The sequence below is a fragment of the Eublepharis macularius genome, chromosome 12, assembly GCF_028583425.1.
Source record: "Eublepharis macularius isolate TG4126 chromosome 12, MPM_Emac_v1.0, whole genome shotgun sequence".
In the NCBI taxonomy this organism is placed as follows: Eukaryota; Metazoa; Chordata; class Lepidosauria; order Squamata; family Eublepharidae; genus Eublepharis; species Eublepharis macularius.
This window is the reverse complement of record NC_072801.1, coordinates 67,020,673-67,048,384: the sequence shown is the minus strand read 5'-3', so window position 1 is coordinate 67,048,384 and position 27,712 is coordinate 67,020,673. Positions and strand designations below refer to the sequence as shown.

The 27,712-nt window shown below is 46.2% G+C and overlaps 1 protein-coding gene across 1 annotated transcript; it reads right to left on the bottom strand.

The window, feature by feature from the left end:
• Positions 1-304: 304 nt before the first annotated feature.
• On the bottom strand, positions 305-27,449 carry LOC129338325 (uncharacterized). Its single transcript, XM_054992455.1, has 11 exons — positions 27,252-27,449; positions 23,002-24,026; positions 20,924-21,151; positions 18,069-18,296; positions 16,057-16,084; positions 12,892-14,252; positions 10,478-11,743; positions 8,971-9,532; positions 5,443-5,579; positions 3,927-4,098; positions 305-2,270 (listed from the first exon to the last, which is right to left on the bottom strand). The coding sequence occupies exons 2-11, from the start codon at positions 23,917-23,919 to the stop codon at positions 1,993-1,995; spliced, it is 5,178 nt and encodes a 1,725-aa protein (XP_054848430.1). The 5' UTR covers positions 23,920-24,026; positions 27,252-27,449; the 3' UTR covers positions 305-1,992.
• Positions 27,450-27,712: the final 263 nt, after the last annotated feature.

The window sequence follows — 27,712 nt, the reverse complement described above, 5'->3', positions numbered from 1 at the left end:
GGTGACAGGGTGAGAGAATTGTGCCCACTGCCCTGCAAGCCCCACTGGAGCTAGGGATGTGGCAGGAAGAGCGAGCCTGCCCATTCTGTCCTCCCTGGCCCTGATCCCCGTCCCCCACCTGCCATCCCTCTCCAGACCCCCCAGCCTCAGCCCTCCCCAGACCCCCCCTTGTCCCCACCTGCCAGCCCTCCCCAGACCCCTCCTTCCTCTCAGCCCTCCCCAGACCCCCCCCTTTCCCACCCTACCTGCCAGACCCCTCCTGCCTGCCTGCCAGCACTTCTCAGCCCTCCCCACCAGCCCTCCCCAGACTCAGCTTTCTAGAGCCTGTTGTATGTATTTGCACAATGGCCTTTGTTTCTAATAATAATAATAATAATAATAAATAACTTTTGATTTATACATCATCCTTCAGGACTTAACATCCACTCAGAGCAGTTTACAAAGTATGTTATTAACCCCACAACAAACACCCTGTGAGGCGGATGGGGCTGAGAGAGCTCTAAGAGAGCTGTGACTGACCCAAAGTCACCCAGCCGGCTTCAGGCGGAGGAGAATCAAGCCTGGTTCTCCATATTAGAGTCCCGCTGCTTGTGACCACTACACCAGACTGGCTTGTGCCACTACACCAAACATTTCTATACAGGATCCAGGATATGGGTCACTGGCAGGGGGTCCTTGGCCAAGGCAGGGAGACCCCTTTCTTCCAATTTTGCCCAGATCTTCACAGCAATGCAAAGCCTGGATCGGTGCTGGGTGGGTGGGACAGTCTGGATTTTCCTCTCCCACCCTCATCAGCCCCATATTCTGTGCCACGGATCTGCTGCTAACCATTCCACGCAAACACATACACACAACGCACCCGACGGCCCTTTGTGAAAAAGGAAAAGGAAAGAGAACTGTTCCTGGGACTGCTGTACAGGGAGGAGGGGTTAAAAAAAAGTGTGTGTGTCGGGGCGACGGTCCATTCCCCCAAGCCTACAACCATACAGGGAAGAAAACCAAAGACAGAGAGTTCAAATGAGCTTCAGAAAGAACACACCGGCTCACAGGAAACACACAGACACAAACCACAGGAGCACTGCAAGGTCATTGTGAAACAATCCGCATTCCTGTGTGTCCCTCAGCTAAAAAAGCCAAAGCAAATACTTTTCTGTCTCACAGTTGCACTTCATCAGCAAGTGGGAATCTTGCAAGAAGCTTCAAAGGCACACGGGAAGACCTGCTAGACAGTAATCCACCCCCCCAAGCATAGTTAATGGAACTCAATTCTGTTTCAGCCTTGGGAAGTAGCTGTTAAAACTAAAGGAGACCCTGAATGCCCCCACGGGGGAAGGAGGGTCTCCCCCCACCCCCCTCAAGCCCATTCCCCCTGTCAAAATGGCAGGGGAGGGAGTTTTTTCCTGTTTTTTCTACTCCATGTGGAGTATTCTGTGGGCGTAGAACAGTAAAAACCGAGCTGGGAGGACTCCTCCTGTGCTATTGTGACGTGGAGAAATGGTTTTAAAGGGGAGGGAGGAGACCCTCCTTCCTTCGCAGAGGCATTCTGAGGCCATTTAGGCTTTCTTTTATTTTTTAACATCCATTTATTTTTTAACTGCTGTATGGCAGTGGAAACCTGAGAAGTCTGGAGAACCCAGACACAACTCATTAAAAACTTGCTCATCTAGCTTGGCCCTCAGTCCTCAAAGAAAGGGGAGATAGCAATCCACAGACCACAGGTGGGAGACCTGTTTGGCTCCATGTTCAGTGACAAACAAGCACAATAAAATCTGGTTTAAAAAGACACACCTGGATTCTCCACACTATTTCTTCTTTAATAGTTGAGAGGTATTAATTCTTCTCTCCCCACTGAACCCCCTGAACAAAACACACAAAATAAAAGCCTTTCCAGGTTCCAGCCTGGGATTTCCACCTTTTGAACCCTGAGTTCAGTATAAAGCCGTGTTTGCGTCCAGTCTTGCTCCTTCTGCTCCTGCATAGTTGCTTTCAGGGTCACGACCCACAGAAAGTGATCAGGTATTCGGGGTAGGCGTGGTCATCAAAAAAAGTCACAAAGAGAGTCGGCTTGTTGAGAACGTCCACCAGACTGTCATACCAGCCCTTCCCCCTCGGCTTCATCGGTGGGAAGGCCATCTTTTCTTCCCCTTGGCTGTACTCCCCAACCAGGACGCGAGCCTGGAACATAAACCGGTGCCCACGAGAATCGGGCTTGGTGGAGAATGCAGAACGGCCAGCGTCCTCTGCAAAATAAATTCCCTGGCCGTAGAGACCTGTTACAACGAAACAGAAACAAGTGAGATGGCCACAGTCCGGTTGCCAACTCCAGGATTGAAAATTCCTGGAGATCCAGGGGTGGAGCTGGAGATGGCAGGCTGGAGATGGCAGGGTTTGGGGAAGGAGGCTGCACAGCAGGGACATCATTCCACGGAGCCTGCCCTCTGGAGCTGCCAGTTTCTCCAGGACAACTGTAGTCTGGAGATCAGTGGTAATTCGGAGCCCACAGCTGGCAACTTTAGTCACACATTCGTGCATGACCACATAAGAGCAGAGAGAGCTACAGGTTTAAGGAACGGGATGGAGGAAGAGCTGTGTGCCACGTGTCTTCACCCTAGAAGGTACTGTAAGAGCTGCATTTCGATATTTCTGCTTCCTGTCTCTCTCTTTCTTTTTAGATAATGGTTAGATTGGTGGTGGAGAGGGCCCTGAAGTCATAGCAGACTTATGGTGACCCCCAGTGGGGTTTTCATGGCAAGAGACCAACAGAAGTGGTTTGCCATTGCCTGCCCCTGCAGCCCTGGTCTTCGTTGGAGGTCTCCCATCCAATTACTAACCAAGGCCGGCCCCGCTTAACTTCTGAGATCTGACAAGCTCAGGCTCAACTAGGCTATCCAGGTCAGATTACAACTTGGGAAACCTGCGTTCGGACCCCTGCTCTGCTTACTGGGTCATATTCTCTCATGCGAACCTACCTCAGAAGAGTTGTTGTAAAGACAAAGTGGAGGGGGAGACCCACCACTGTCACGTATGAAAGTGAATTCTTGGAGGAAGGGCAGGGCAAATTGTGACAAAGGAAAAGGCCCGTCAAGTTGCTATTCCTCCCAGCCCCAGAGAAAAATATAAAATGAACATTTAGAATAGGCACTGTTCAAGAGGTTTTTTTTTCACAACCCAGCTGTCCAGAATGCCTTTTGCAAATGAGTTTGAATAGGGCTGGGAGGACACTTGCAAGTTTGCAAGTGAATTAAAACAAAAGCTGATAAAACACTTTTTTAAAAAAGCAGATTTCTACTAACTGAGAGGCAGGAGTCACTTAGTGCCTCCACTCTACAATCTGTACATAATACAATATTTGAAAGAAACTTGAAACTGGACCTTTAAAGAACCTGGCTTGTAGCTGGATTACAGCTATCTGATCAGTTCCTGGGCTCACCTCTATTTGATAAAAGTTCAGAAAACAAAAGGCGCACAAAAGGGAGCTTTGGCTCTAGAAAGCTCATGCCCTGGAAATCTAGTTGCTCTTTAAGGTGCTACAGGACCTGAATCTTGCTCTTCTACTACAGACCAAAACTAGAGCCATACACAAGTTCTAGGCACAGGCCTAGAACTTGTGTATGGCTCTCTCTCTTGCCATCTCAGAGTTCCTGTGCCACTTTCCCTTCCATGCCTGCTCATGCACCAGGCTCTCCTTCCTTCTACCTCCTCTCACAATCCATCTTCTAGTAGCCCTTCAGAGAACAGAGCGCAATAGTGATAGGTACACACAAGCTCATCTCTCCTTCCCGCTCCTTGCCTCAAAATAATTATTTGCAATCCTGTCTTGGATCCTTTCTGGGCAATACATTTCTGGTCTCACTTGATCTTGGTGTAATAGACCTGAGTAAGTCTTGGGTACGGGCCTCAGGAACTCCTCCACCAGTGTTGCTTACCCCTCTGGAAGGTGCTCTTGAAACCAGTCTCTTGGATGAAATGCCAGTTCTCGGGCAGGGCCCCGTGGTAAAGGATGCGCTCATTCTGCACCCCTTCTGGGTTTTTCTTCTCCATCCAGCTGCGTTTGCAGCAGTAAGATACCCACAGATAGGGATTCTGGATTCTCTCCACCTGCAAGGGAACCACAAGGAGATGGGTGGGTTTGTTTACTTTGACGTAACTCAGTGGTCTTTGGAGACCGTGCCACATAATGGAAGTCACCTCAAAAAGGCCACGGCAATCCACCATTTATTTTATTTGTCCCCAAAGCTGCATGAAAATGATAACTGAAAGAGAAACTGATGCAACACCAGTTGAATGGAGAGGGACATGAACTCATGAGGGCCAAACTACAAGTGACGCCTGACACTAGTTGGACACTTGTCAGCTTCTCTCCAGTTTTGATGGGAAATGTAGGCAGCTTGGCGGAATGTTGGACAAGTAACAGTTAAAAAGTCCATTGGACAGCAGTCGGAGAGCCAAGCTGCAAGACCAGGATGCCTACATTTCCCATCAAAACTTGAGGGAAGCTGACAAGTGTCCAACTAGTGTCAGGCATCACTTGTAGTTTGGCTCTCAGAGAACACGAGCTTTGCAGGCAGGCGGTTCCAAGTTCATTGACTGGCATCTACAAGTAAGCTTCATCCACACATTTATAAAGGCCTTGTGTTTGTCAGGGAACAACTCCAGGGCACTGCACCCCTCCTGGGATGGGCGTTTTGGGCCTCCCAGATGCACAAAGGGTCTTTTCTGTTTGCGACCAAAGCAGGCAGGAAGAAGCAGCTTTAGCTTCTGCCCCCCTCCCTGCTGTTTTTGCATCTTCTTGCAGGTGGGTTGAAAACATGAAAACAGATGCGGCGGAGGGGTGGGAGGCTAAAACTTTCATCCCCACATCTGGCTGCCTCAGAGCCAAGCTACAAGTGACGTCTTACACAGGTTGGACACTTGTCAGCTTCCCTCAAGTTCTGATGGGAAATGTAGGCATCCTGGTTTTACAGCTTGGCTCTCCATTACAGCTGCAAGACCAGGATGCCTACATTTCCCATCAAAACTTGAGGGAAGCTGACAAGTGTCCAACCTGTGTAAGACGTCACTTGTAGCTTGGCTCTCACACTACAATCTGACCCAAGTCACATCTCTTTCACATCCTGCAAGGTAGCTTGAACTAAGGAATGGTGCGATGTTGCTATTCTGGGGAAAGCGTCTTTCTCTGCCGCATGTGACTTTTGCTGAAATTGCTTAAATGTTTTGTTTAAAACACCAGGAGGAATTTGCTCCGCTTTCTTCGGCTGTGCACATCCCCTCTCCTTGTGGTATGCTAAGGTCAGGATTTCATAAATCGATTTACGGGTTAGGGATGCCTTTGGACCAGGGCTTGAGTTTGGAAGATATAAGCCCCATCCCATGATTTTCTACTTCTTTCAAAACGGGCATCTCCTCCTTAACGTGAAAGTTTCCAACGCAATCGTTGCTCACTTTTAGTATTGTGAAGCCACTGCCACTACGACTGAAATTCTTTACAACGTCCTGATATTCTTCCGAGCTTCTTTGGAGTTCCACTTTCTTTACCAGACATTGATCCATAGCTTCCCAGTGTGGAGCAATATTCTTGTCTGCGAGCAGAAATTGATGATGAATGTCGGGTTAGAACAGATAGAAGAAAATACTACTTTACACAAAGGGTGATAAACACATGGAATTCGTTGCCACAGGAGGTGGTGGCAGCTACAAGCATTGCCAGCTTCAAGAGGGGACTGGACAAATATATGGAGCAGAGGTCCATCAGTGGCTATTAGCCACAGGAGATAGATGGTATTCTCTTTGTGGGGAGGTGGTGCTCTGTTGTCTTTGTGCTGGAAGGAAGGCAGTGGGAGGGCTTCTGGTGTCCTGGCCTCACTGACAGTCCTTTAGATGGCACTGGATTTCTAGCCACTGTGTGTGACAGAATGTTGGACTGGATGGGCCACTGGCCTGATCCAACATGGCTTTGCTTATGTTCTTAATGTGGGGCAGCAAGCCTTGCGTTTTATTTGCATTATCCATAAGGCAAAGGCAGAGTAGTCATTTGCCTATTTCTAACCAATGGTCAATGAAAACAGATCTTCCGTGCCCTTAATGTTGAGACTTATATTACAACACTGGTGATATAAATGACAACCTTCCATAATTCAATGAACTGAGAACCTTACAACCTTATAATTGGCCCTTTTCACACTGCTTACCTTCACTCACAACGATGCGGAAGATCGCGCTAAAAATGCAGAAGATCGCATTTTCTCGTGCGTGATTTGCGCAACATCGCACCAATCTCACGCAAGAAAACGCGATCTTCCGCATTTTTTGCACGATCTTCCGCATCGTTGCAAGTGAAGGTAAGCAGTGTGAAAAGGGCCAGTATTTGAACATATGATACATAGAGGACAATAGTATCTGGGCTTAATTTTAGACACTTGGAAACCCTTAATAGATAATTAATGGATAAAGCTGCCACTCTATTTTGAATGGAGAGTGCCTTCAAGTCATAGCTGACTTATGGCGACCCTCCCCAGTGGGGTTTTCATGGCAAGAGACTAACAGAGGTGGTTTGCCATTGCCTGCCTCTGAGACCCTGGTCTTCGTTGGAGGTCTCCCATCCAATAACTAACCAAGGCTAACCCTGTTTAGCTTCTGAGATCAGCCTCTCCTTGGCTATCCAGGTCAGGGTCTATTTTGTATGAGGCTTATTTTAAATTTTTAAAATAAAAAAACTAAAGAAAAAAAAGTATGCCAGAGACTGGAAGTGGCTTCAAAAGCATCTTCGTTGCCTTGAAAGCATACACATTAAGGAAGGAAGGAAGGAAGGAAGGAAGGAAGGAAGGAAGGAAGGAAGGAAGGAAGGAAGGAAGGAAGGAAGAATGGGATTTGGAAAAGAAAAGGTGATACTGTACTTTGGCAATAAGTCAGAGAAGAGCTGACTGTAGGTGGGCATTTGTTGGCTAGTTTCCATGGCACCACCAACCTACCTTCCTGCCACCCAATCCCCATAGCAATTTTGAAACTGCTGCAAAACATTTTCATGGCTATTTTCTTGCCTCTTCTTTTTTGATAAGCTGAAATATCATTTCATTGTATATATAAACACATTCGGCACTTTAAAATTTAGACCGGAGAGGCAAGCAGCACATTTGATGCATGTGGGGAGGGGCAAGAGTCAGAGACGGTGCAAACTGCAAAATGTTGAGCCCTTTTTCCAGACCTCTTCTCACACACAGGAGACTGTACTAGGTGCAAGGAATCACTGACATTTTATGGACTGGGACCAGCAATAGCTTTACCATCAAAACGCTGAAGACATATGAGACAGTTTGGTGTGGTGGTTAAGAGCAGCAGGACTCTAATCTGGAGAACAGGGTTTGATACCTCGCTCCTCCACTTGAAGCCAGCTGTATGCCCTTGGGTCAGACACAGCTTCTTGGGGCTCTCTCAGCCCCACCCACCTCACAGGGTGTTTGTTAGGGGAATAATAATAGCATACTTTGTAAACTACACTGGGTGGGTCATCCTGAAGGACGGTATATAAATTGAATATTGTTGTTATCATTATCATCATCATCATCATCATTATATAATACTCAGCCACCCATAGGGGAATCTTTTCCTGGCAGTGATATGAAAACACTTCCCCAGTTAATTTCTGTCTGGGTCAAAGCCACCAAAGGCCTTTTTGTCTGTGGAAGAGGCGGCATCCTTAATTGCCAACAGAGTGGCACAAGGCACAAAGTTGGAGAATCACTGAGAACCAGTGTGCCACAGCAGTCTGGCTAAGCCAGATAGTCCCTCCTCTGCCATGAAGTACACGGGGGGGGGGGGGGCTCGCAGCAGGTGCCTTTTCTCACCCTAAGCTACCTCAGAGCGCTGTCGTGACTCAACAGGAAGGGGGAAATCATGCATACGTCCTGAACTCCTTGGAATAATGGTGAACAAAAATAGATTAAACAGACAGGTACAAGAGAGAGAATGTGTGACAGAATCCTAAGATTCAATATGGCTCAAGAGAGCCACCTAGAGCATCTGGGTTCTCAGACCCCTGGAGCTTACATGAAACTGCTTTATACTCCATTCCCATTAGGGCAACCTGGCCGACTTAATCCTTTTTTGACAAAGGACAACCGGTTTGGGCCAGATCCCCTTTTTGACATGTTAGTGCAGAGCCAGTAAAATGGCAGGACTATCCTCTAACAATTTTCTGATTGGTGGAAATAGTCTCTGACATCTGAGATGTAGCTTTGTTTGGGATTGGTGAGATTTGCTAGTCAATCTCACTGAGGAGGCTGGCTTAGGTCAGACTCCATCGCCCACAAATATCTGGGAGCTGTGGACTTTTCTTTGTCCCCACTTTGGAAGATCTGGAGACCCCAAGACCACTGAGCCGGGGGTTAAGGACTCCTCCACTATCTTGGTACTACAAGGAACTCTGCATATGCTCTGATGAAACTTCTACAACTTAGGTAAAGTGTGCTTAGCTGAGTTACCCCAACATTATTGTTTTATTTGATAATGTGATAGTGTGCATTTCCCTGGATTTTGTATTTTGTTCCTCTTCCTACCCCTTTTGAATCCACCCACCATTTCCCCTTTTTTCTATAATAAACCCTCTTTTTATAAAGGCATTTTTGGCTTCCTTGGTACAATCCCATTTCTCTGGAATTTTTCTCTGATTTCTTTTCCCTACGTGCCAGACCACTTGGGCATTACCCACAGTTTGCTATAAGTTTTTCAGGGTTTCCTCCCTGTGACTTGGTTATTTTGCTAGGGCTGAGCTGGAAGAGCTGCTTCCCATTGGATCAGTCTAGCTGTTCTCAGGAGGTACCTGAGTGGTGGCAGGCGACTACTCGAGTGTTTTTCAGGGAGCCCTTGGTCTAAGGTTGTTCCCAGCAAGGAACATCACTTCCCCCCTTTCCTAACCGTAACAGAAAGAAATGGAGATTTTGATAGACAGGTGCGTCTCAATGGACATTTCCTTACCCCACAAGCAAATATCCCTCCTTAATTTGAATGTTGTCCCACGGCTCGGCACAAAAGCCTCATTCTTGAGCAAATTTATCTCAATTTTCTGTCCCTTCCACTGTAACTGTGTCTTCATTTCCTTCTTCTGATATGCCTTCTCCAGGTGATGGTTAGTAGCCATGTCACAGGTGGACCAGCCAGCATCAGTCATGTGGTGCCACTGGACCTTCTCATACAGAACCTTGGACTCCAGCCATTCCCCATGGTCTCTCTCGATCTTTGCATGAGCAGCTTCTTCTATCTTAGCATAAATGGCTTCCAGCGCATTTTTGACATCCTCTTGAGAACCACAAACCTGGATGACCTTCTTTCTCAGGTGATGGAGAGCAACCGGAAACTGGTGTGGTGTATTTTTGCAGAGTTCACTGAGGACCTCATTGCTGAAAGACGGTATCTCTGCACTACAGACAGTTTCTTCATGGAACTTAGCAATGAAATTGGCCACATCTTGCTTGAATGAGGTCACGTCACTCTGTCTACCAACTGCATGGATCACAGCACAGCAGACCTCAGCCAAACCCTGGGGGAAAGGAAGCATGCCAAAAACTGTGGCTAGAATCACAAAACACCTTGACCCAAGACTTTAGACATTCATTTTATTCCACATTCTTAGATTTTTATCCCATTTTTAGCCAAAACTGGCTTCCAAAGCAAAGTCCGGTAAACTGCAATGATTTTTTTTAAATGTTCTGGGGAAAAGAGATTCCAGCTGTAACTGGAAGCTGGAAAGGAAGAACTCCACCATCTCTCCAATAATTTTTGAGTCCAGTAGCACCTTAAAGACCAACAAGATTTTCAGGGTGTATGCCTTCAAAGGTCAAATGTCCCTTTGTCAGATACAACTAAGGGCCAAGCTACAAGTGATGCCTTATACAGGTTGGACGCTTGTCAGCTTCCCTCAAGTTTTGATGGGAAATGTAGGCATCCTGGTCTTGCGGCTTCGCTCTCCAACTGCTGTCCAATGGACTTTTCAACGGTCACTTGTCCAACATTCCGCCAAGCTGCCTACATTTCCCGCCAAAACTTGAGGGAACCTGACAAGTGTCCAACCTGTGTCAGGCGTCACTTGTAGCTTGGCTCTAAGGTAACTGATAAACAGAGCTTTGCCTCTCGAAAACTTGAACTCTGAAAATCTTGTTGGTCTTTAAGTTCTACTGAACTCAAATCTTGCTATTCTACAACAGACTAACATGGCTATCCACCTGAAATTATTTTCCAGTCATTTTAAAGCTCTTGTTCAAAAACTGCCACCATTTCCCACCTAGCCCATTGCCACAAAACAATTCTGATAGTGTCTCAGTCCCCAAAGACCCACCCACCCAATATTTAACTAAGAAAATCCATCTGGAAGTTATAGCTATTTATGCTATGCTTTAAATCTGGCCATCGGCTAAATGTGCATTTAAAAAAGGAGGGGGAATAAAGGTAACGGGCCAGTAACTCTCTCAATCCACACTATACTCACTTGCTCCCCACTTCCATTGCTATTGGCGGCTCCATCACTACAGCTGGGGCTCTTCTGCCTTTCCAGCCTTGCAACACAATGTTGCTCTTGGGCCATTTTCTTCAGCATTCTCGCTCCAGCCCCAGAGAAGTATTCACGTAGAGCCACCCTCTTCAGCGGCAGCTTACCAAGTACTAGGATGTCCAAGTCCTTTTTGATGGCCGGTATGGCTTTCTGCACAAATTTGTGGATGCCGCTCACCTTCAGGGATAAGATCTTGCTGTCGGACTGGACCCGGATGTCCACTTCAAGATGATCCCAGTCCATTACGTGGAGGAGATTCTCCCCAGCTAAAGCAAGTTCTGGTCTGGTGAAATTCAGCCTTTCATTCACTTGAGAATGGTCTTTCAGGTATTCCTTAATAGATTGCTCTAATTGAGTGATATGGGGACGGATACCAACCATGAACACCAAGCTAGATGGAGCATTGTGAAGAGCTACTGCCTGGTGTGACTCCAACTTGTGTAGCAGCTCCAGCCAGTCCTCACACTCAGTGGCCCACTTCACCTCCTCAGCGATCTCCATCGTCTTCTCACACACGTGGCTCACAATGAGCTCTTGCGCTTTCTTCATGGCACCCAAGTCCAGTCCAGAAACCTGGATAGTCCCAGAGATCTCCAACAGGGCAGCGATGCCCTGCTCCAAGAAGAAGTTCTTGTGGAAGAGGCTGCCCCACTGGGCCTTGACAAACTGTGACTGCAGATGCGACAGAGAGACCGGCAGAACCTGGAAGCCGCTAAGGAGCTCCTTAAAAACGCTCTCCAGTTCTACCACATTTTGACGGGGGCCCCTGAATATGACAGTTGGCGGATTTTCAGCAAGGATTTCTGACTTTGCAGGCGGTCTGGATGGGAGCATCCCATGAAGCAAAAATTCTTCAACGACGGTGCGTGGCACTGTCTTGTACTGAGCCGTGACTTCTATCCACTCAGCCTGGTATTCCTCGATCTCTGCATGAATAGCTTCCATGATGTTCTCCACATCTTCCTGGAAGCCACAAACTTGAAGCTCATCATCCCTCAGACGATGGAAGTCAATGGGAAACTTATGTGATGTGCTACTGCAGAGTTCTTTGAGGAACTGGTCACTGAAGGTTGCTATTGCATTAGAGCAGATTATTCTTTCACGGAACTTGACAACGAAACCAACCATTTTTTGTTTCCATAAGGCCACATGCTCCTCTCTGCCCAGTGCATGAATCGCCCATGGACAGCTCTTAACCAATATCTGTGGGGGGGGTGGGGATGGGGGAAGAATATCAAATCACAAATTAGAGCCATTGTATGCCTTGATGTACCCTGACCTAGACAGTCCAGATGAGCCTGATCTCATCAGATCTCAAAAGCTAAGCGGGGTCAGCCACGGTTAGTGATTGGATGGGAGGCCTCCAACAAAGACCAGGGCTGCAGAGGCAGGCAATGGCAAACCACCTCTGTTAGTCTCTTGCCATGAAAACTCCACCAGGGGTTGCCATAAGTCAGCAACGACTTGATGGCACCCTCCACCACCACATGCCTTGATGTGGGTCTTGTGATACAGGTAATAATTCCAGTCCACTGTACAGTTTATGTACAAAATACATGTCTAATCTCCCATCTAGCCCATCACTCAAGAACAGAATCTGAAGAAGAAATGATCTCTCTTTGGGGGGAAGTGCTAACGAAGTACACGCTTCTTATTTTGGAGATGGAAAGCCGAAGGGCACCTTCCACCATAGTGAAAAAAATCCAACAAATTTTGGGAAGGGTCTCAGCAAAAAAACAACTGGACTGCAGCACACAATACATTTGACTGCCCTGAGCACTGGACACAGCCCAAGAGGATCTCTTTTTCAACTGCCATCCCATGAACATGGAAACACAACAATTAGACTTTGAGTCCCTCTACACAGGGCCTCTTACACGAGGATGCTCAAGCGAAGGGAGATGCCATGTTAGCCAGGAAGCTTAGTTTAAAAAGACAACATAGAACCCAAGGCTCTGCCAGTTTCACCTCTCTAGAGCCTGCCCAGATTGCTCCCCAGAGGGTTTGTTTATTTCATCTTCGCCTCCCCCAAGGCTCTGTCAATTTCACCTCCTCTTTGCTCACACTGAAGTGGTTCAAAGTGACAACCCATTAATTGGCTGAATATAAAGACATTACCGGCTGCATGTTTTTGTTCCTTGTTGAACCTATGGGTTTGGTTGTAAAAAAAAAAAAAATCTAGTTGCATTTGTCTAACTATTGAAATGGTTTGACTGAAAGGAATTTCTTAATTTACGTTTGTCTTGCAAGTCTGATTCCTAAATTAGCCCCATAGAACCCATACAAAAAGAGGTTACACAAGTAACAAAAAGCTGCCCGGAAAAAGCTGTTTCAAACACCACTGCACTTACCCGCCGTTCACTGCCATTAGTATTGGTCACTCCGTCAGAAGAGTCATAGGTCTCTTGTTTCTCGATCGTGGCAACACATTGCTGCCGGAGGGCTATTTCTTGCAGCAGACCTGCTCCAGGCCCAAAGAAGTATTTTTTCAGAGATTCCTTCTTCAAAGACATCTTACAAACCACAAGGGAATCCAAGTATTTCTTGATAACTGGTATGGCTTTCTGCACAGACTTTCGGATGCCGCTTACCTGCAGAATCAAAATCTGGCTGTTGGGTAGGACCTGGATGCTCACTTCGAGATGTTCCCAGCTCATTATACGGAAGAGATTTTGCTGGAGTGCAACTAACTCTGGTCTGCCAAATGTTATTGTTTCTTCTACTGGAGAATTGTCCCACAGATACTCCTGGATAGATTGCACCACCTGCGTGACGCGAGGACAGATGCCAACGACCGTCACCTGGATGGACACAGTCTCATGAAGAGCTATTTCTCTGTGTGATCCCAACCTGTGCAGGAGTTGCTTCCAGTCCTCACACACGGTGGCCCATTTCACCTCCTCGGCTATCTCTACTGTTCTCTCACACACATGCTTTGTAATGAGCTCTTCCGCTTCCTTCATTTTACTCAAGTCCAGGCCAGCCACTTGGACATCTTCAGAGATCTCCAACACGGAAGGAATGCCCTGTTCTAAAAAGAAGCAACTGTGGAAGAGGTTGCCCCACTGGGCCTTGACAAACTGAGACTGGAAGCTTGACAGAGGGACCGGTAGAACTTGGAAGCTGCTCAGCAGCTCTTTAAAGCGTCTTTCTGCTTCCTCCACTCTCTGACGGCGGCCCCCAAATCTGATGGTTGCTGGAGCATTAGCGAGAATTTCAACAGTTACAAAAGTGCCGGACTGGAGAATCTCCTGAACCACAACATCTTTGGCAATGGTGCTCCTGCACTGGGGTTCGGCTGGGCATTCCCAGCTCACCAGCTGTCTCTGGAAGGCCACTCGGGCAAGGCAGTGCAAGAAAGAGGCCATCTCATCACACGGGCCCACGAACCACATTCTGTCCTTGAAGAAGATCCTCATGGATTTGAACTCTTTCACTAGGGTCTGCTGCTCAAGGAGAGCTTCCATCACCTCTTTCCTGGTCTCGCAATGCATCAAATACTTTCCTCGCACAGACTGGAATACCATTCCCAAGTCGTACAGCTCCACAGACGCACCCATGGCACGGAACATCAAAATTCCCCAAGACAAGAACATCTGGATGGCACAATTGACCTCCTTCAGTTGCATTTGGAACTCATGAAAGGCATCTGGACTGTCCTTCAGGTACTGGAGGAAAAGTGGGTCCTCTAGATGACAGACACCCACAAGTTCTGAAAGGAAAGTGGGTTTATTTAATATCATGCCACGTCTTTACCATGGAAATATACAAGGAACCTAGATCTGAAGAAGTGAGCTGTGACTGTGACTCATGAAAGCTCATACCCAACCACAAATTTTGTTAGTCTTATAGTTGCTGCTGGACTCTTGCTCTTTTCTACTGTCATTTCCACAGTGAAGCTGTACTCTTCCTGGGGAAGGAAATACCACAGTGGAGCCATTTTTTAAAAAATGCATATCTACATTCTACAAAGACTGAGAGAACCACCACTTCCCATTGTGTACACACATATCTTCTCTGGTCAAATAGGTTTTGAAAAACCAGATTGTCAGAGATGGATGGGGTATGTACAAAAGAAAACACTCTTTTACTACCGGAACAAAAATCGCTTTTCAAAACTATACTCAGTTATTTGGAAAGAAATAAAAAACGTTATCTACCTCAAGCCTTTGTCAGGTTCAGTCTTGCTCACCCAAAGGCTACTTTGTGCTCAGAATACAAGCACTTCTCCTATATACACAAACAAATACAATATGTGCATTCTTAAACTGATGGGACTACCTAGGCAGTCTGCTTTGGAATTCTGTTGGTGTCAACTGAGAGCTAAGCCACAAGTGACGCTTGACACTAGTTGGACACTTGTCAGTTTCCCTCGAGTTTTGATGGGAAATGTAGGCATCCTGGTCTTGCAGCTTAGCTCTCCGACTGCTGTCCAATGGACTCTTCAACTGTCACTTGTCCAACATTCCGCCAAGCTGCCTACATTTCCCATCAAAACTTGAGGGAAGCTGACAAGTGTCCAACTAGTGTCAAACGTCACTTGTGGCTTAGCTCTGAGCTGTTTTGTCCACTGCATCAGAAACTTTTATTTTTGATGTTTGTGAGGGAAGAAAAACATCACTTGCACGCACAGTCCTTGCCACACAACAATAACCACCACAGTAGCTTTCACAGAGGAAACAAAAAGTTGCCATTAAATCTTCTACACCTGTCATGTATAATAGCCATAATGTGGAACGAGATATCCCTATGGCTTATTATGGTTTATTAACAGTTGTTATTCCCCAATTGGTTATTTGGATTATTTTACTGTGACTGGATTTGAACTACGGTTGCCAGATGTCAGGTTTTCACCCGGACAGTCCAGTTTTTAGGGAAAATATCCCCTAAATACCAGATACCTGGGTGGCTGGACACTCTCCCACTCAGTGGCAGCTCTGCCTCTGTCACTCAGCCTGGCCTCGGCACCCAGCAAACCTCCTGTGGCTCCTCTGTACCACCAAGGAGCGGCCAGCCAGCCTATGCACCTGTGGCTGGCCTCCTGCAGTTGTGCTGCACCACACACGAGCGGCCAGCTAATTACCCAGACACCTGCGCTGAGCTGCCTGGGAGCATCTGGCTAGCCATGCCCAGCCTCCTCCACAGTGCCACCTAGGAGTGGCCAGCTGACCGGCCTCCTCCACGGCACTGCTTGAGAGTGGCTGGCCAGGCTACCCGCAGCGTGGGGTAGTGTGATGACCTCACTCTGGAAGTGATGTCATCATCCGAGGGCGGGAGGGTGTGTGCACACTACTTGTTTTTAGGAGGTGAATGCCACCCTCCTCTCCTTGGGGTCCAGTATTTCTCCAGACCCCATCTGGCAACCCTAATTTGAACTACAATATTGTATTGCTTTTTCGCTTTAAGTAACCTAGTAGGTCGTTTTTAGTCAAAAGGTGAAATTAAAAAAATCTTAAGTAAACAGATAAATCAGTTTGCATCCTCTCCATACCACTGAGGCAGCAATGATGACGTACCTACAGGAGAAGTGATGCAGTCTCCCACCTGGAAAACAGGAGACAGATAAGTTTGCATGTTAAAAATGACCACATTACACAGCTCTGCTGCTTAGAGGCAGAGCAGAAGTACTGGAGCAAGTGGTGGCAACTTAAATGATCTCTTTACACATTACAGGGTATACAGGCTATGTCTGGGGTCCTCGTCTTGTATCCTATAAAATTATGGGTTTCCACAACAGGCCAAATACCACCCACAGGACTGTTTCAGATCAGAAAAATGGCAAGGGAGAAGACTGAAATTCTTTCTCTGTGCACACCACAGTGACAATATGAATCAGGTACCATGGGAATGGAGGAGAACCTGCAACTCACATCTGACTGTTACACAGGATTGCGTCCCTGGACTCGTGCTGTCCATTTTGTAATGTATTAAGAGGCCTAAATTGCAACCATTTATTCTGGTCCTTCTCCTCTGCCTCTAAATAGCAGCCCAATATCTAGATACTAAGCTTTTTCTGACATGGATAAAAGTAGAGAAGGACACAAACCGGGGAAAAAACGAAACCATGCAGTTTGTGGTTCGTCGCATTTCATGAACCACGAACTTTCACTAACTTGCCCCGGTTCGCAAACCAATTCATTTGGTTCGTGAAAATGTCACTTCCAGGTCAGCAAAACACCGCTTCTGGGCCAGAGGAAGGTCTGCAGAAAGCCCATTCCCCTTGTTGCCTATATATATAAATGCTCAAGGAATTTCCATTACAGGTGCTGAGCAGACGAACAATGATATAGCAGCAGCATTGCTTCAACAAGTAAATATATAGAAAATAAATACAATGTTAATCTTTTTTTATCCACAGGTGCTGTGAGAAAGAGGGTGCAAAGACCCTGCGACTCAACAAGGAGCCAGCAAGTAACTTTTTTCGATGACTCTTCCTCAGGAGTCACACCAGCAATTATACCTGGGAAAAAGAGAGCCACCCTGGGATTCTTTGGTGGCACATCATGCACCTGAAGGTGTCAGCCACCAAGGAATCCACCAAAGAAAAATATTTGTGAATATTTTGTATTTGTTGGATTGATATAATCATTGTCTTAGATACGGTTTTGTAGCACTTTGCACTTTAATAAGTACACCTTTAATATATTCATAATTCCTTTTATGGTATTGCCCTCTGCCTTTTTGACTCTTTTTTGCTTATCTATTAAATCTCAGCAGACCAGAATATGTTAGAGCCATGCATTCTTTCCTGCTTTGATCCATGGCCCTGGATTTGCCAACCTCCTACTCTAATCAATAAGAGATTACTACCCTCATTTCATGTGGAAAGTGTATGTGACCAAGAAAATCCGAGTTTCAATCCCCACATAGCCAACAAGATGACCAGGTGCCTTGGGGCAGGTCACTCTCTCAGCCTAAACTACCTCTCAGGGTTGTTGTGTGGACAAGAGGGGAAGGAGAACGGAGAACCACAAACACCAACCTGAACTGCTTAGAGGAAGTGTGGGATAAAAAGTGTACTGTGTGTTTGTTTTGTGTGTGTGTCTATGTGTGCGCGCGCCCACATGTGCGTATGTGCCCGCCGTCAAGTCACAATTGACTTATGACAACTCCAGCAAGGGGCTGTCAAGGCAAGTGAGAAGCAGAGGTGGATTGCCAGTGCCTTCCTCTGTAGAGTCTTCCTTAGTAGTCACTCATTCAAGTACTGACCCTGCTTAGCTTCCACGAATTGACAAGATCCGGCTATACCATGTGGCCTCCCCTCCCATAAAAAGTGTAATACATGCAATGAAATACAGCAGTAGAAAGGGTTTGTGCACTTCAGTTTTGCAGAAGAAAGGATTTCTGGAGGTGCACTAGTATAGTACTGGGAAGGAAAGGACAATCTACATCTCTCTCTCTCTCTAGCACAGTATTAAAGATACGGGAGTCTTGTCCTCTTTTGCAACTGACAGGGTATGCTCCCCAAAGCTATTCACACAGAATGTAGATCCCTTCACAGAATGGCTCCATTCCACATAGTAGTTACCTGGCAAGGGGCACTCCACCCTGGCAGATGGACAATTTGCACCAGCTTCATCCAGGTGTTGGGGAATTCTTTCAGAAAGCAGTCAATCTCCTCCAGCATAATGAGCAACCACTGCCCTTTGACTGCCAGGCCAGGGTCTGCTGACTCTATGAGAGGGAATGAAATGGACTCCTGGAAGGACCCATAGAAGGCAGAGAGGCAGCTCCGAACCATTTTGCGAATAGCTTGCTAGAAAATTAAAACAAAGAATGAGGGAGGTACCATCAGACTGACGGTCTCATAGCCATGTATCCAGTACAAAAAAAGTCAAAATGAAATTGAGAAAGCAGAATGATTTCAGAAGCAGGGAGCCAGTTGATAAAGTGCCTCAAACAGAGCTAATACATCATCAAATTAACTTCAATATTTAATAACAACAGTTAATATTAAATATTTTTAAACTTAAACTGAATCAATTATACAGTTCCTTAAATGTCTGTTGATTTAGGGGTGAAAATGAAGAGAGGAAATTTTTCTGAGCATGATTATGTGATATATCTGAAAATTATATTTTAAAAATCATGTGTTTGTTGCATTTTGATAGTCCATGTAATGTGTATCTTTTCTTTTAAATCTTAAATGTTTATCCTCTTCCCATTTTTTTTCCTTTGTGTATCCTCATTTGTTTTTAAAATAATTTTTTTAAAAGGATAAAGTCCCTAGAACAGAAGTTTTTCTGATTAATATTAGGCCTGTGCAATTTGCCTGAGATAAATGCCATCCTCCCCAGTGTCCATACACTGTGGTCTGTCCAGTGCTTGATAACCTCCCCAGCCACTTCATGGAACAAAAAGTGGTTTGGTGAGCCTTTGGCAAATGTCAGTGCATGGTTGTTGGGGCACGTTTGGCTTGTGTGGACAGCCATATATCCCTATTCTAGATCAGGGCTCTTCAACCTTGCCAGACACAGTGGCAAGCATGTATTGATGTCATGTGACATCAGAGTCACATGACAGGAAAAGGTAGGCAAAGTCATGATTTCTCACCAATGTCAAGGCTAGGGCTGTAAGCAGCAGACACAAGAGCCAGGGAGAGGAAACCCAAGCTGAATATTGTAGTGAGGAGCAAGCCAGAAGCCAGAGCTTTGGCAGAATTGTTTCCACCACTGTAGGACCTCACCTTAGGGCTGCCACCAATCAAGTGATGGCTGGAGATCTCCTGGAATCACAACTGATCTCCAGGTAATAGTTCCCCTGGAAAAAATGACTACTTTGGAGGGTACACTCTATGGCATTATAACCTATTGAAGTCCCTCTCCACCCTAAACCCTGACCTCTCCAGGCACCACCCCAAATCTCCAGGAATTTCCCATCCTGGAGTTAGCAACCCTTCCTCACCTGCTGCTGCTCAGCATGTGTGCAAAGAGAACCAAGTGTGCCATGTCCCTAGTGTCTATACCTGTGCACTATCAACAGGTTCTTCCAAAAAAATCAGCAAAAAAATAGTGGCTCAGCAACCCATGAGGAAACCATGAACTGAAGCAGGTCAACAGAGGACATCTTTTATTTAAAATGACATCAAGAAGGACTGGACAGGGGGGGGGGAGAACACACCTAAAACCTCAGGGTGCTTAGAGTGGGTTGGCGGTGAATGTGGACCTATAAGATCCAGTCAGCACCGGCACCCCTCCACTTTCCTCTCCCTTGGGGAAAAATAATGATCTGACTTCAAATGCTTCCACAAGTAGAAAGGTGGTAAACGAAACAATCCCACATGGCTCTTTGATGGGCAAAATTCACACTTGCTGTTCACAATAACGTTAAGTGGTTCATCACTTATATGATTCTCAACCCACCTGAACGGTGGCGCTAAACCCAGTAAGATATAGTGAAGTTGACCTGATATGCAGAACCAAGGCACTAATAAAAAATCAATAGTAAAGCACAAGCCCTTTCCATAATCCAAAGATCTCAAAGAAGTGCTTGCAATGGAAAGGTTTCCCGAGGAAGTGCAGAGAAGGCCAAAAGATGCTCAGAGACAGGGAAGATAACCAAGAACAAGAAGCCAACACCTTTAGCATGCATAAACAGAAGGCAGCATCTAGGGAAGAAAGAGAGAGAAATATAATAATAATAACAACATTCGATTTATATACCACCCTTCAGGACAACTTAATGCCCACTCAGAGCGGTTTACAAAGTGTTATTATTACCCCACAACAATCATCCTGTGAGGTGGGTGGGGCTGAGAGAGCTCCAGAGAACTGTGACTCGCCCAAGGTCACCCAGCTGGCTTCGTGGAAGAATGGGAATCAAACCTGGCTCTCCAGATCAGAGTTCCGTGCTCTTAACCACTACACCAAACTGGCTCTCACATATTAAGGGGCAGAAAGGTAGCCCTGTTAGTCAGTTGCAACAAAAACCAAACACTCTACTGGACTCCTGTTTAAATTAAGGGGCAATAACATGTATTAGGTAGAGTTCACAGACACAGCAGAATTGTGCTAGCTGCTTAGGAAAGCAAGTTCACTTAGGGCCTCTCTTTATCTTTAGTAAAGAAGTATGAGGCCTTTATTATAAGGAATTCTATTCAGGGATTGGGTAGAACAGAGACAGCATTCTAAACTAACTAGCTAAACTAGGATGGATGGAGACAGAGAAGATCATACTCTGCTCTCTTGGTTGAAAAGTGAAGGAGAGAAAAAGAGAAGCCAGAAGGAAGGAAGATTCCCAGAGAGTAGCAGTCTACACATCAAAAGTAGAACACCAGAGCAGTGGAAATGAAGGATACACATGGTCCTGACCTATCTACCTTTCTACCTTATAGTCCTCTCTGAAATCTGAGTCCTTCACTTCCAGCAACATGGACATTTTTACCTCAAGAGTAACTTCAGGCCTCAACTGAGACCCTTTGAGCCGCACCATGTACAATACTCTACAATCAAACTCGGGGAAGGCAGAGGCCGTCACTGAAAGGATCTCTTCCGGCTGCAGGTTCATTGCTTGGGGGACAGCCTTCAAAGCCTTCTGGGTGATAGCAAGGGAGACTGGGCCCCAGCTGATCCCATCCGACTCCAGGATCAGGGGAAGGACTGCCACATCTGTCTGGCACAAACAGAGACGAGAGAGGGCAATTGTATAATTTCGGTCACACTTGGCAGAGAAGAAACACACAAACAAGCATTGACAAAATGGGACTGATTCAGCCTAAACCTGGAGGTTAAAGCTACCACACATGGCCAGATAGGCAGCAGTGGAGTGGCAGAATTGTGTCTTTTTCGTGGAGTAATTTCACACATTGAGTAAAGGAGTAATGTATACACAGTATGTTTGAACCAGTTCTTACACGGCTCATCCTGTGGGAACGGAACAGCTCAATCTGGGGAACTGAGGAGGTGGTGGGCTTGCTTGAAGAAAATTAAAGCAACACACAAAGTCAGGAAGGTGCAGGCCTTACTATCTCCCTTCTAGCAGGAGCTTTGTTTTTGTAAAATATACTCATCCTTACCAATGCTTTATATGTAAAGGGGCATAATGGTGCATTATTGTCCCCCATTCAGAGAACGGCCTTTAGGTGAGGAGAAAGATCTGAGCCTTCTGTTTGGTCCAGACCCTGTGTGTGTGTGTGTGGGGGGGTGTTAATGTTTAAACTTTTGGGAGCATGAAAGCCTAATAGCCTCCACTTTCCAAAGCGGGCAGGCTGCCTACCAATAAAGGTCAAGAAAATCTGCCTCTCTTTCTCCCCCAACCCAACTTCTCCCATGAGGCCACTGGCAATATGCAAGATTTTGCCTGTTCTTACCATCAGAAAAGCCCTGACTAAAGACAGGCACGAACCGAAATATGAACCAAAGTTCAGCACAAACCAGGATGGTTTGTGGCGGTTCGTCAGAGCCCCTTTCTGATGAACCATCATGAACTTTAGGTCAGTTCGTTTGGTTCGTTTTTCTGTTCGTCACTGCAGACAGCCTGGCACTGATCAATCAGTTTCCTAGGCAACAGGGGGATGGGCTTTCTGCAGACCTTCTGCTGACCAGGAAGTGATGTTTTGTTGACCTGGAAGTGATGTTTTCACAAACCAAATGAACCGGTTCACAAACCGGGGCAAGTTTGTGAAAGTTCATCAATTGTGAAATGCGACGACCCATGAACCACACGTTTTTTTCCTGGTTCATGCCCATCTCTAGCCCTGACATGGATAGCCCAGGTGAGCATGATCTCATCAGATCTCAAAAGCTAAGCAGGGTCAGCCTTGGCTAGTAATTGAATGGGAGACCTCCAACGAAGACCAGGATTGCAGAGGCAGGCAATGGCAAACCACCTCTGTTAGTCTCTTGCCATTAAAACTCCATCAGGGTCACCATAAGTCATCTTTGACTTGAGGACACTCTCCACCACCACACCATCAGAAAATAAGCTCAGGCAGGCCAGCAGATTATATAGAATGGGAATCCTTGAGTCAGCACTGTGGCTGGAGGAAAATATGTGCAAAGAAACACTAAGTGGGGACAATGCTCTACAAAGTAAACATAGGCTGACAGTGAAATCCTAATCAGGGTTACTCCAGTCTAAGCCCATTTAAATCAATGGACTTAGACTGGAGTAACTCTGCTTAGGAGTTCACTGTAAGTGTTTTGGTTGGATGGCATGCTTGTCAGACACATATCTGATAAATCACTTTATCTATTTACTGCACTTCCCTTCCTTCTTGCTGCCCTGGGAAAATGGAAACCTAAGTCAGAATAAACCAGTAAACTATTAGAACTGACTTAGTCAGTTTGGATCTGAAAGATGGAGAAAATTTCATTCTCATTAGTTATCTTTCTAAGTTTAATAAACATGGCACAGTAAACTCAGTTTTAATAGTTGCTTTCTGAATGCACACCCTAGCATTTCTCCATCTCCTCTGATGCTTGTCCTTCCTCACAATGATAATACCTGACTAAAAGACTCACTTTTTGCTTTGCGCAGTAACCAGCAACTATCTCAGTCTTGACATCTTCCAATGACAACAGCATATTTCTCAACTGACTCTGATGACTGGCTCCTAGCCGCCAGCGCTCCTCGCACTCCTTGTGGAACATGGCCACGGCGTCTCTGTCGCTGGACACAAAGTGAATGGTCTTCAAGGGGGAAGTAGGATGGTCTCTCTTGAAGTCTTCAATTCCGACAGCCATGGCCTCTGCTTGACAGGTGGAGGGAACGGGATCTGTGTAGGACACCACCAAAGACTGGAGACCTTTCTGGGAGGCAGCCTCCAGCACCAATTTCACCGCACCCACTCCGAGTTCCACCATTTGTGGGCGTGAAAGGAAAACGTTGAAATTAATGCAGGGAGAACCGTGGGGGCTCTGCACCCTCTGAGCAAACACAGCATTGCCACAGCCTAGGTCTTCCTTGCTGCTGATCGTCACCACAGCATCCACCCTGAATCTAGAAGCTGCTCCTTCCCAGAGAAAAAGATGGATTCCCTTGCCGAGGTGGAAAAACCCAGCTGCTCTCTGCTCAGTTTGTGGAAGGGGCACCTGGTTGATTTTGACCAAGGAGCCCACCATGATGAGAAGTTTACTGATGACCTCCCTGGCTCTCAAAACGGCCTCTCGGGAGCCAGAAAGAGAGATGACCCCGGACTTTCCTTGGAGCCTCCCAGAAGCCTTCACCTCCCAAAGTGTCGGAGACAGGATCCCCACAAGCTGCTCCCACAGCTTCTGCTCCACAGAAGTGACGTACAAAGTTTCAGTGGTGTCACAAGATCCTTCAGGGCGCCTTCCAGACCTCTGACCACTTTGTTTGCCTCTAGCGTGGGCCTCCAGTTGCCTTGTGCTTCTCAGCACTGGAACAGACACTGCATCGCCCACCTTGCCCTTCTCCATTGCACTCCAGTGGGCTGGGAAGCCCTCTATGAGCCTCTCTTCTGATGCCACTCCCTTGTCCTGGCTTCCTTGGATGGAAGAGAGGGATCCTTTGACTTCTGCAAGATCTGTAAGAGATAACAGGTCAGCAACGGCAGTGCAAACAGCCAGTAAGCATGCTGCAGCTGACTGATCTGCAGCATCTGGAAACTTGAAGACAGTGGGGAGAAATGGAAACTGAAACCAGAATCAGAGCAGACACAAGCATCGAGGCCCATAGGGTTGCCAGCCCCAGTTTGGGAAATTTCTGGTGATGGGGGGGGGGGCTCTGAAGAGGACAGAGTTTAGGGAGGGGAGGGACCTCAGTGGGGTATAATGCCATAGAACCCACCCTCTGAAGCTGCCCTTTCCTCTAGGGGAACTGATCTCTGTAGTCTGGACAATGTAATTCCTGAAGAACGCCAGGCTCCATTTGGAGATTACGTATCAAGAATATCGTGATGGTCTAACGAAATAAGGTACTAACATAACAATTACAAAGTGATTAACTTAAACTGAATTAAGTAATTTCATCTGTGCACAATTTACCATCAGCGTAATAGTACACGCAATCTTCCCACCTTCAGACCTATACATAAAGTGCCAGTGCATTCAATACAATTGATGAACAATCATTTAACAACATTCAATATTGCTTTTATCAACAGTTATGGATGAAAGGTGCATAAAGTCCATCAATGCCAATTGTAGGTCAAGGTGTGTAGGATGGAAAGGAAACCATCTAACGGGCTGACGGGTTCACCATTTGGAGATTAGCAAGCCCTACCTATAAGGTATGCTAAATCACTAGTTGCTGCCTGACATTGCCATATCCTAGGCTACCCAGAACAAAGTTGGGAAAGGAAACTTAAAAGACAGTGGTGGGGAAATGGAAAGTGAAATCAGAATCAGAGCAGACACGAGCATCACGTCACCACCAGAAAATAGCTGGAGCTAGCCTAAAAAAATAAATAAATGTGGAAAACAATGTGGTGGTTGACAGCCCAGGAGAAACACAGTTTTTGAGTGGTGAAAAATGTCCAGAAATTGAATCCATGGAGGAGAGAATCAATTTTCCATTGAAACGTGGAAATGGGGGGGGGGGGAGAGACATATACCGTAATTTTAATGTGCAGTGGCAGAGAAAGAAGGCAGTCGTTGGTGGGGCAATGGGCTAAAGCAGCTGGTAGGCGTCAGGTCTCTTTCTTCAGAGATCTGGTGTGGGGTAGCAGATCTGCTGCCCTGGCAAAGTGCCTCCCTCTGCATATCTGTAAATAAAGCAAATACTACAGACACTACAGACTAAAGCTCTAGCTTCCGATAGGGAAAAGGACAACGATACCCAGCACAGGAGAAAGAGAGCTGCAAACTGCTGTGCAGGAAACCAAAATGGAAAAGAGAAAACACAAATTTGGTGATAAACAAAATGAAGTAGATTGGTTGGACAGAAGTGATACTGTAACAATAGAACGAGCAACATATCTGAATATTTAAATTTCGTAACAGTGACTTCTTCAATAATGTACACCCATTCCAAAAGATAAAGTATTTTATATAGGAGAGTCCCTCCCTATTTCACACAGGGGCTCCCACTCTTGGCAGGTTAGCCCTGGGCCCTGAGTGATGGTTTGATAAGTCATTTTGGCCGGGGTAATTATGTTAGGCATTCCAAGCCATCACCCTGTGTCAGCCTGGTGGTTTAACCAGCCATCACCACAACGATCTCAAATGCGAGGGTTGCCAGCAGCCTGGAGGGAAAGTGTCCTTTCCCTTTAAATAGAGGATTGATGGGATGTTCTTGACCAAACGATGTTATTTTCTTCTAAGTCCCAAAAGCTTCAGCTTCTGTAAAAAGGATGGGACATTTTTTTCTCCAGGTTGTTGGCAACACTTTCAACTGCTCAGTTGCAACATGAACACACACGAAGAGCTTTGTGTATGGGAGCTGCACTTACAAAACATCACATAACCGGTCATCTATGCCAGAAGAAGAGGAGCAATAAATAGTTCAAGTCCACAAAATATCCACATGGCAAGAATGGTGACGCTGAAATAGACATACTAGCCTAAAGACTCTATGGGCCAAGCTACAAGTGACGAATGACACTTGAACGGCAAGTGTATTTCTCCCTGTTCACTTGCCCTCCACTCAATCCACTTGCTGTTCAAGCGTCATTCGTCATGTGTAGCTTGGCCCTATGATATACCATAGCATAGGGAGGCAGACACACAAACCCTGCCCATATCCCCCATAACTATTTTACCTTAGCTGTTTCTCCTAGCAGAGGCCCAAAATAACCTCCACCATCAGACAAGAGACGTAGAGAGAGAGGAAAAATCATGAACAAGAGGAAAGATTCAACGTCCCACTCACCCACCTGTTTTGTGTTTCAATCTCCATTTTATAGGGATTTAGCCTGTTGCTTTGTGCTGCCCTCACCCAATTAGTCCCTCATGGTTAGGGGAACCTGAAGCAGGGAGGAAGCTGACTCCTTCCTGCCCCACAATGGTGTCCATTAGCCACATCTGAGGGAGAAATGAGATCATGAGGCCTCTTCCATGAACCTACCGAAGAGCAACTGCCATATTGATTCCCCCCCTCCCAGTCTCTCACAGGCCCCATTCTATCCTCTCACAACAGAAAAGTTATAGAAGCTACTGAACAGCCAGTGGCTGAATTTGCTTGTGCCCTTATTCCCTGACTGCCCCCCCCCCCCGCTTTCTTTTGGTCTCATGCCTATCATATTGTAGGTGAAATTTTGACTTGCAGACTGCAATAATTGCTAAAGCAGCACATGAATGTGTTAAAAAATATGTATTATTTATTTCATTTCTCCAATAGGGACCCAAAGCAGCTTACATTCTCCTTGCCTCTATTTTATTCTCACAACAACCCTGTGAGGTAGCTTAGTCTGAAAGAGTGTGACTGGTCCAAGGTGACCCAGTTAGCTTCCATGGCAGAAGGGGGTTTAAAATCCAGGTGCCTCTCAGATCCTAGTCTGACCCTTTAACCACGACACCACAATGGGTGGGAAATAATGTGGAGAAAATAATGGAAGTCCTGCTGACTTGGAAGTAGGAATGCCACTTTTTTTGCCCATTTAGCGGATGCACCGTGGAGAAATTTTCTCTCACAAAATGTTAGTGTAACAGGCAGCTGTTAAAGGTTCAGGATAGGGTAGGGTAAAAACTGGCTTGAGGTGAAATTTCCGAAGAAGTGGCGCGTGGCTGCAAGTTAAAGACAGAAAGATAAAGATATTCCCCATTTCTAAAGCTGCAACAGGTCCATCCTCAGCACTCGCAGTTAAACTCACCTCTTCTTGTGCACCTCCACAACCTTCTCGCTTCACATCTTCAGAGAAGACCAAAGCCTACTACAGTTTCACACTTGAGAGACAGAAACTTTTTCTCCACAGGAAGGAGTTTCACTTTCTATTCCTTCAAGGCAGGTTTGTTTGCTTCCTGCCATAGGGTGAGGCCAAGCAAATGGAGGACCCTAAGCTGTGTCAAAAACACAGACAAAAGGAAGACATCTGGGACAGGAGAAGAGCTGCCCCTAAAAACAAAAGAGAAGCATCGCCTTGGCTGCCCAGGCATGTCCCGTCCCAAAGTGGGCAACTCTCCAAGCTGTCGAGCTGAAATCTATTTGCAGGTCGATGCTAACTGGACTTTGGTAGGTTTGACTAAAAGAAAATATAGGAAATGACCGCTGGACATTGATCCTTCCACCATTCTCCATGGGGCTTCTGTTGTTGGATAAAAACGGAGCGGTGGG